We start from the raw sequence: 9,667 nt of genomic DNA, 5'->3' as shown, positions 1-9,667 counted from the left end.
AGAGCAGCCCTGACTCAGCCATGCCACCAAATCCAGACCCAGGCTCCTGCCCCACTTCACAGACAAGGCCTCGAAAGGATGCAACCAGCCCTACAGCTGCATTTCCGCCACAGGTACGAGTATTCTCTCTCTCTCTCTCTCTCTCTCTCTCTCTCTCTCTCTCTCTCTCTCTCTCTCTCTCTCTCTCCTCTCTCTCTCTCTCTCCTTCAAACACTCTCTATGGTCTGCTGGCCAGGGCACTGCAGAGCAGTCTGTGTGTGTGTGTGTGTGTATATGTGTGTGTATGTGTGTGTGTTGTGCTTGTTTTTGTGACATATCAGGACACAAACGTGTACTATGACATAGGTATTACAGAAGAGGGTGACTTATGAGGACATTTCTCCATGTCCCCACTTTTCAAATGCTTATAAATCATACAAGATGAGTTTTTTTTTTTTTTTGAGAAAGTAAAAATGCAGAATGTTTCCTGTGATGGTAGGTTTAGGGGCAGGGGCAGTGTAGGGGGATAGAAAATACAGTTTGTACAGTGTAAAAACCATTACGCCTATGGAATGTCCCAACAATTCACATAACCAAACGTGTGTGTGTGTATGTGAAAGGACTCTTAAACATCCATTATTTTCAAATCCGAATGAGGGATGTCAGCCCCATTGAGCATACCATTGTGTTTTGTCTGTTTCTCATCAGTAGGTGATTGCTTAGTTGTCTTCCTGCAAATTTATGCCCTCACACAAAAACAAGGGCCGTTGGCCTCATAACTCTCCTTGAAAAACAACAAGACATTGCAGCATGTCTTTATGAAAACTCTTGTGATAAATTGAGCGTATTTATGCCATAGTACTCCAAGGTACTTGGTAGGTGTCCAAAAACACTCTATTACCAACGAACATGTTAAAACAAGGATTTACATGGTATCCTGTCCAAAAAACAAGGTATTACCATGACGCATGTTTCTAAAAATTGAACATATTAAAAAAAAATGATAACACTATGGTACCATGTCCAAAGTACTATGGTATTTTTCTGTTAGTGAACCTAGTTTGTTGTAATACACAAATTTACTCTTCATATTGCATAACTAATATGTTGCATAAGACTTTTCCAAATAGTTTTTCCTTTTCTTTGGAACTGCTGTTATTCTTATCAGATGGAGACTGAACTGATTCCTAGACTGTGATATTATGTCAGCTCAGACTACAAAAGCATCCGTTCAGTTTTCTTTTAATGTGATCTATTGTGTTACCAATGCTCACTGAAGTCCCACTTTAGCACATTTCTTTATTTTGTGATCTAAATCATGGATTATTAAAGCATCAAACCAGAGAGGCTATGTATTAAAGTAATTTTACCTTGAGTAAGAGGAGTCCTAAGGCACAGTGTTATGAAGCCTCCATAAACCACGGTAAGCAATATAAAAAGGCTTAAAATGCATTGGGGTTTATTGTTCTCTGCGGTATTCTTATGTATACACTGTATTTGGTGGGGTTTGTGTGCAGGTGAGAGCAGGTGGCGAGGTCCTGAAGGAGGCACGAGCCGAGCTCGCTGAGGCCCGAAAGCGATGGCACCGTCTACAGGTTGAGATTGAATCGCTACATGCCTTGGTGCGTTAAAATCCCACAAACATGCCCACAGACACACCCGGACACATACTCTCCACTTCATGTAGACACACCTAAACACACACTATTTCACCTGACACACATGACAGACAAATTTAAATGTTATTTACTGCTACATAAACATACGTCTTGTGCCAGAAGAAGCCAGATCAGAATCCGGCACATCCGGAATTGGGTACATTGGGGCATTGCCAATTAAGTGTTAAATGCAAATCAACAGCACTTTACCTCGAAGGAACATGCCTCTTGGATTCATCTCATTCTTTATTTCAGAACCTCATCATTTTCACGTTGTACTGAGTACTGAGAATAAGCACAAATGGCTAGTTTATTAAGTACTGAGAATAAGCACAAATGGCTAGTTTATTAAAGGGGGGGTGAAACACTCAGTTTCAGTCAGTGTCATGTCAATCTTGAGTACCTATAGAGTAGCATTGCATCCTGCATATCTCCGAAAAGTCTTTATTTTTTAATAATTATATAAGAAAGATGCGCTGTTCCGAGTCTTTCCGAAAAAAGCAGAGCGGGTGGGGGCGTGTCGTGTGAGCGGAGCTAAATAATGACGTGTGCTCGCTGCTGCTATGTTGAGTCGAGTGCGTCGTAAAGCTGTGTCATCCCTAACAGCGGGAAAAAAACTTTATTCAAAATAAAAATATGGCTTTTAATCAGATACAGCCATACATCTATGATCCGGAATCAGACCCAGAGGCTGCAGTTGAACAGGAGCAGCAGCAAAAACGACTAGAGCAGGATGTCTCTATGTGGTACAAGTTATACACTAACTATATAATATGCTTAGACGGCTTGTGTTATTTACATATTTATACTTGAATTATATCGTCGTATTTTTGTCTTTTGAAGGTGTACATGTGGGAAGTGCAGTTGTGCACGTGTGTTTGTGTGTTACGCGTGGTTTGTGTAGACAGTAAGCGGACTAAAAAAAACACAGACATTTGAAGCAGTCTCACTCACCCTTCTAACGTTGGGACTGCTCCATCATTCAGCATTAGGGCGATCGGGAAAATCCGGCGTCGAGCTGGGCCTTGTTTATGAAAACAGTCGGCACCGAAATGCAGCGAACAGATATAAACATTCGCGCAACTCAGTTGCTGATCCGAAAAGCAAATTACATCCACTGTTGCCTTAACGCGGGGTTTTGGCGAATCTGTGCAGGACTGTCTTGGTCTGGCAACCAAAAACGCACTTTTTTGGTGACATTGTTATGTGCACATCCACCTGTCCAGCATCCTACAAGCCAGCGCTTTGATGGGGCGTAGCCTGTTACTTTCGCTCTCTCTCTCTCTCTCTCTCTCTCCTCTCTCTCTCTCTCTCTCTCTCTCTCTCTCTCTCTCTCTCTCTCTCTCTCTCTCTCCTCTCTCTCTCTCTCTCTCTCTCTCTCTCTCTCTCTCTCTCTCTCTCTCTCTCTCTCTCTCTCTCTCTCTCTCTCTCTCTCTCTCTCTCTCTCTCACGCGCTCCGGTAGAATTGTCCGTAAGGCCCATACAAGGAAATTCCGCCCCCATTAACGTCAAAGGGGACGCATGATCTCAAAAAACTTGCCGAAACTTATGACTAACCGAAGTAGTATTTTTGACAAAGAAATACTCCCATCAAACGTCCACCTTAACTTTTGAAACTTTGTCTATGTTTAGTATGGGATTCCAAGTCTTTAACAGTGTAAAAAGATCAGTATGCATGAAACAGCATTTCACCCCCCTTTAAGTACTGAGAATAAGCACAAATGGCTAGTTTATTAAGTACTGAGAATAAGCACAAATGGCTAGTTTTTTTTGTTGTTGTTGTTGATTTTGAATCGTTATCTGAAGGTTGTGGGCTCAAATCCCAGAGACCAAATCCTATTGTAGGCACCATGTTATATGAGTTGAACCGTGGGAATCTAACCAAATCCCTTAGGCCGTGTGTCCACCAAAGTGTTTTTTCACACTCTTGGCTGGCGTTTTCAATTGTTTTCAATGGAAGCGCCGCGTTTTTAGAACGCCTGGAGCGCACCGAGGTGCTGAGCAAGTATTTCACGCTCAAGCGCTGAGTGCTCGGCGTTTTTTACTGGTCGCCGAGAGTTGAAGAATGTTCAACTTTGAGTAAAACGCAGCGCTCATCACTGTCACTTTTCACCCAGCCGTCCAATCACTGTGGATGAGGGCGGGACAACACAACACAGACCAACCGCCACATTCTGCGTGTACAATGTCAACAGATGACAACAAGCAATAATAATGAAACAAAATTATTTAAAACAAGAGCCAGAGCAAATACTTATACATTGTATCTGCAATTTTATATAGAATCAATACAGAAACAAACTACCTTTGAAATTAGTAACACTTCCGCAGATTTTTCGTATTATAACAAGCACACTGAGTCTCAACGGAAGAAAAAAAACAACGCTGCATGCCAAAACGCTCTCAAGCGCTCACAGCGAGGCGTTTTCAGCAGAGCGCCTAGCGTTTTCAGCTGGCGAAAACGCTTTGGTGAACATACAGCCTTAGTGTTGGTTGAGCCTTGTTCTACCACTTGACCCCCAGTTCAGGAATTGTAGAATTATTGGGTGTTTCCAGTGACCACTGTGTCCCTGATCAAGATACTTGGTGGTGGTTATGTCGTTAAACTCAAGGATGATAAACAGAAGGTTGCTGTGCCCTTGAGCCAGCCTCTTAACCTTCGAATTATCGGGGTGTGGGGTGATTGCCAGTTTCTAAAATATTGCTAGTTCTATCCCTGCAAAGTGGGATCCTTGAGTCGTCGCCATTGTTCTAAGGTGCTCCTTGTTCCTCCAGGAGGACCGTCAGTAAAAGAAAGGTCTATGGTTTAATCACCATGAGGTGCAATCCATGAATCATCACCATTGTGCTCTTGAGCAAGGCACCTAATCCCAGGTTGCTCCAGTAGGATTGTCCTTGTAAAACATGTCATCACAGATATTTATCAAATGACTTTGTGGGAGAAATAACTGACCACTAAAAGGACTTGACCTTAATAGAAGTTGTGTTGCTTGTTTGCTTGACCCTACAAACTTCTAGTCACTGTCCACTATGTCCGACCCCATATTCCATTCCACCATCCCTGGAGATCCATCTATCAATCCTGTATAAAGCCACAGGAATGCTCAGGCCTTTCCCAGTATCTCATGCTGTGGGCTGGCCATGTTGGTAATAAATGACCATTCTGTTTTATCCCACCAGGAGAGGAGTCTCCACAGCTCCCTACACCACACTCAGCTCCAGTACTCTGTGCAACTCAAGGATTTGTCCCGGTCTGTGAGGAGTCTGGAGTCTGAGCTGGAAACGGTGCGGGATGGTCTGGAAGTCCAGAGGCATAACCACAGCCAACTCCTCAACACCAAGATGAGGCTGGAGAGAGAGATTGCAACCTATAGGAAACTCCTAGAGCACGAGGAGGGCAGGTAGGAGAGGGATAGATTCACTGAGGTGTATTCTTCAATACGATAAAACAGTTAGCACACGCTCAAACTTGTATGATGTGGTTTATGTAACTACCAAAGTAATACATTGGAATTTCCACAGGGTTGGCACCGCGCCCTTGATGTTAGTCAGTCAACCCAAAGAGGTTTCTAAGGAAGACGTTGAGTGTGGTCTTGAGTGTGCTTCTTCTTTCACTCCTAAACTGCAGGTTTCTGACCTCAGATGGTCAGTCTCTAAAGCTGAAGCCATGGAAGGGGTCAGTTCCGGCTCTCGAGCAGAACGGTCTACCCAACGGCTGTGACGAGGATATTGCTGAGCCATTCTTCACTGAGAGAACACCTAAAAGAAGCCCCGCCCTTCAACGACAGCAGAGTCTTGTCACCCTGACAGGTGAGGATGATGTAAAACACCCTCAAACTCATTGTCAAACCTAACACTTGCACTGAAATGCACCTTGTTTCACACTTCAGGTGTCATGAGGGGCTTTCGCACCAGGTTCTTCTAGGAACTTAATTATAGGAACTAACCACCAGGGTGGTTCCCCAAAAACTAAATGTTCCCCTAGGGGCATTTTCCTGGTTTCCAGTAGGAACTCTGAAGTGACGTAAGCCGCGCTTGTTGCTGTGAATTATATTTTCACGCCGTGGCGAACCTTTATTTTGACAGCGCTGAGAACTCCTGAGCCTGAGCAAACAGCGCTCCCATTCTTCGTCTTCATTAGTATACGATCTGTTTAACAGGCCTGTCTAATCCTTTATTAGTTATACAAAGCAAGTAGGCAGTACATGAAAAAGTATTACCGTTTGTTGTGTGGTTGATGCCCAAATTCTCTAGCTGGGCAGAAATGCATAATCATGGTTTGCTTGGTCCCCTCAAAGCTGGATTTTCTCCTTAATGTAAAGGTCGAGAGGTCTATCTATCACTGTTTTACATGTTTGTAGAGTAAGTTTGTGGAGTAAATATAGGCTATAAACTTTTTTTTAAATGACAGGTGCTGGTGTTTCATGTGCATTCGGCCAATCAGCATAGACTTCCATCACTGATAGTCCCTATTGTGCTGGGTTAGACCCTACTCTGAAGTAGGAGCTAAATTAGTCCCCTCAAAAGGAGTTCCTAGAACTAAAATCATTCCTGGTTCCTTCAGCTATTTGTTCGAGGAACTATGAAAAGGTTCCTCCGGTACAAAAAAAAAGGGGGTACAAAAGCCCTTATTCTCAACACCAGTTTCATTATTCAGCTGTGAGGCTAAGAGATGTCATGGAACTCTGTGTTTGTTTGTGTTTATTATCCAGAACCAGTCAAAAACAAAGACGGGGAGATCTGTACTGTGAAGACGCAGGAGATTCTGGAAGGAAATGTAGTGAGGGAGAGTGCCGAGGGTCACGGAAATGTGGAGTGAGTTTACATTAGACTCATTTTCGAGCCTTGCATAGCTGCACTTAAGAACCTTAGATGGTGGAACTTCTACATCATCATTTTACGCTCTAAACTTCCTTGTAAACCTGTTTTGTTGCTTACCCCTTTGCTTTTTGTGCGCTGTAGGAAAGAGAAGATTGATAAGGTCATCAGGCAGTGGGAAGGCTCATTCTTCAAAGGAAATCCCAAGCTGAGGAAGAAGTCCGTGTCTCTGCGTTTCGACCTTCACATGGCTGTGGCGGACGAGGGCTGCGGCCAAACGAAACAGGACAGTCTCCCTAACGTGGAGGTCCGTCTAGTCATGAGACGGTCTCGCAGCATACCCACCTTTGCGCAGTGATGTCACAACGCTACTACACCACAACTGTGACATCGCCATGCTACCACATCCCAACTGTGACCTCACAATGCTACTGCATCACAATTAAGTAGTGGTGACCACGTCTCTGTTTCTCAGCAGCTAATGAAAACTGAAACACTTTAGTGACGTTATAGAACTTTTGCCATTTGAGAGAAAAAAAAACAGTAAAGCGATCGAAAACAGACACCTAAATTGCTTTTATGATTGTAATGAATTCACTGCACATAAAGCCATTATAAGGAATTGCAAGGAACATTAATTTGTAATTGATTTATTTTTCTTCCGAGTACGTATGTCTTGCGGTGTTTCAAATTTCATGCAATTGTGACTTTAGTTCTCTTATTTTAGTATATATTACAGTAATCAAATAATAGAATAAAAATTGGTTTGTGAACATGCATTTAGTTTGTATATTTACAGAGCTGAGTCTTAAGTTTTACTGTGAAAAATGGTCAATGTGGACACACAAGAGTTCATATTCAGTGCAGCATAACAAAAGATGCCTTATTGCTTTTGACAAATGCGACTGGGATTAATTTTACACTCCAGTGAACGCTGAGGGCGTATCAAGTTGTGTTTCTGCAGGAAAATGTAGTGTGAACCAAAATGAAATATTGCGAAATTTTGCAAGTGTGGCAAAACTCAGCAGCCAAAAAAAAAGATTTATGGCGACACCGATGTACTGTCCTACACTGCGTTTACAAAATGAGTAGCAGTAAAAGTCATCAGTCTATCACTGCGGAAGTGCGGAGAGCACGACATGCTAAAAGTTAAATGCCAACTACAAACTTTTCTACTTATTAGCCTCTAAAAGATACATTTCTCCGTATTGAGAATACATGTCTTCATTTGAACTAATGGGACGTCTTCCGATCTAAAATTATGCAGGATTGAAAACTTTCTCATCGGCGTATATTAATCATTTAAATGGGTTTATTTAAATAGCTCTGGTAGTTGTTGTACTGTCAATACATGGGGTTCTTCCTGGTGCATCAAAGAAATGAATACATATATTTAATTTAAATTTATATTAAATCTGAATGAATATATATCCCTGAAAAATGAATGATATCGCCTCATGGGCTTATTTATCGCTTTCTTTTATTATGTAATGCACACTGTCATGTACAGTAGATAACCTTTTTCATTTCATCTCCTGCCCAAGGGATCGTGACTTACTTTATGAAATGCGAAAGAGAAATGACACTGTATGCGTTGGCAAAATGCCTATTTTATATGCTGCTAACCTTCTGATTTTTATCTGTATTCTTCTTCTTTGCTTTTTGTGAAACATTTCCTTTTTTTTTATCTGTATAATATCCAAAAGCTGTGCCCTGCTGAGTGATTTGGCTTATACACTGTATGACAGGTGCTAATAAAGCTATTATTATTTCCAGATGTGCTATTTATGTTATGAATATATAGACCACAGGGCCGGGAAAACTAGAACACAACACGGATGTCCCAGTTAAGTCTGGAACAGATTGTAACAGAACAAAAATGACAAATGAAAGTGATTTAACATAGGTTTCATACAGATAATGGCATATTAAACAATGGTTAAACATAGCACGCTAGCATTGTTTTTTTTATGTTAGTAATGCTTAAAACACTTTTTCCAAAAGAAAAATTAGTTTTGCCATGTCCTCATGCAACAAAAGTCTAGTCAGTTGTTTAGAAGAAGAAAATCCTTCCTCCATTGCAGTTCAGATAACTGTTAGCGTTGTAACAACATACACCAATCAGGCATAACATTATGACCACCTTCCTAATATTGGGTTGGTCTCCCTTTTGCTGGCAAAACAGCCCTGACCCGTCAAGGCATGGACTCCACTAGACTCCTGAAGGTGTGCTGTGGTATCTGGCACCAAGATGTTAGCAGCAGATCCTTTACGTCCTGTAAGTTGCGAGGTGGGGCCTCCATGGATCGGACTTGTTTGTTCAGCACATCCCACTGATGCTCGATTGATTGAGATCTGATGAATTTGGAGTTCAAGTCAACACCTCAAACTCGTTGTTGCGCTCCTCAAATCATTTTCTGAACCATTTTTGCTTTGTGGCAGGGCACATTATCCTGCTGAGAGAGGCCACAGCCACCAGGGAATACTGTTTCAATTAAAGGGTGTACATGGTCTGCAACAATGCTTAGGCAGGTGGTACTTGTCAAAGTAACATCCACATGGATGGCAGGACCCAAGGTTTCCCAGCAGAACATTGCCCAACGCATCACACTGCCTCCGCCAGCTTGCCTTCTTCCCATAGTGCATCCTGGAGCCATGTGTTCCCCAGGTAAGCGACTCACATGCACCCTGCCATCAACGTGAAGTAAAAGAAAATGTGATTCATCAGACCAGGCCACCTTCTTCCATTGCTCCGTGGTTCAGTTCTGATGCTCACGTGCCCACTGTTGGCACTTTTGGCGGTGGACAGGGGTCAGCATGGGCACCCTGACTGGTCTGTGGCTATGCATGCCCCGGCCCGTACGCATCAAACTGCGATGCAATTTTCTATCAGTACCAATTTCAGCTACAGTAGCTCGTCTTTGTGATCGTACCACACGGGCCAAAACAAATGATGAACATTCACTTAAATACCAGCTTCTTTAGTGAGAGTAGGTGGGCACACAGACCCACCTGTGCAACAGATATGCTAAGATGCGTTGTTTACCTTGCTGTGTTTTGGGTGCCTTTTAATTTATACAGACTCAGAATTAGTCAGTAGAACGCATTTGAAGAAGCAGCAGCATGAAATCCAAGGCTGTAATTTATTATTTATTAGGGCATTACTTAAGTGGAATGGATATGTTTTGCCCTAAAACCAGACTGGAAAACTT

General features: G+C 42.4%; 1 protein-coding gene across 1 annotated transcript in view; it reads left to right on the top strand.

Moving 5' to 3' along the window:
- krt222 (keratin 222) overlaps nucleotides 1–8,230 on the top strand; it is a 19,847-nt gene extending 11,617 nt beyond the window's left edge. The window contains exons 5-10 of the mRNA XM_067415028.1: nucleotides 3–113; nucleotides 1,497–1,601; nucleotides 4,818–5,038; nucleotides 5,266–5,447; nucleotides 6,350–6,452; nucleotides 6,600–8,230. Of these exons, the coding sequence (XP_067271129.1) occupies nucleotides 3–113; nucleotides 1,497–1,601; nucleotides 4,818–5,038; nucleotides 5,266–5,447; nucleotides 6,350–6,452; nucleotides 6,600–6,813 (936 nt within the window). The 3' untranslated portion in view covers nucleotides 6,814–8,230. The remainder of the gene's footprint in view (nucleotides 1–2; nucleotides 114–1,496; nucleotides 1,602–4,817; nucleotides 5,039–5,265; nucleotides 5,448–6,349; nucleotides 6,453–6,599) is intronic.
- Nucleotides 8,231–9,667: the final 1,437 nt, after the last annotated feature.

Source organism: Pseudorasbora parva, chromosome 14 (assembly GCF_024679245.1).
Source record: "Pseudorasbora parva isolate DD20220531a chromosome 14, ASM2467924v1, whole genome shotgun sequence".
In the NCBI taxonomy this organism is placed as follows: domain Eukaryota; kingdom Metazoa; phylum Chordata; class Actinopteri; order Cypriniformes; family Gobionidae; genus Pseudorasbora; species Pseudorasbora parva.
Note: the sequence above shows the minus strand (reverse complement) of the source record. Positions and strands in the feature narration are given on the sequence as shown.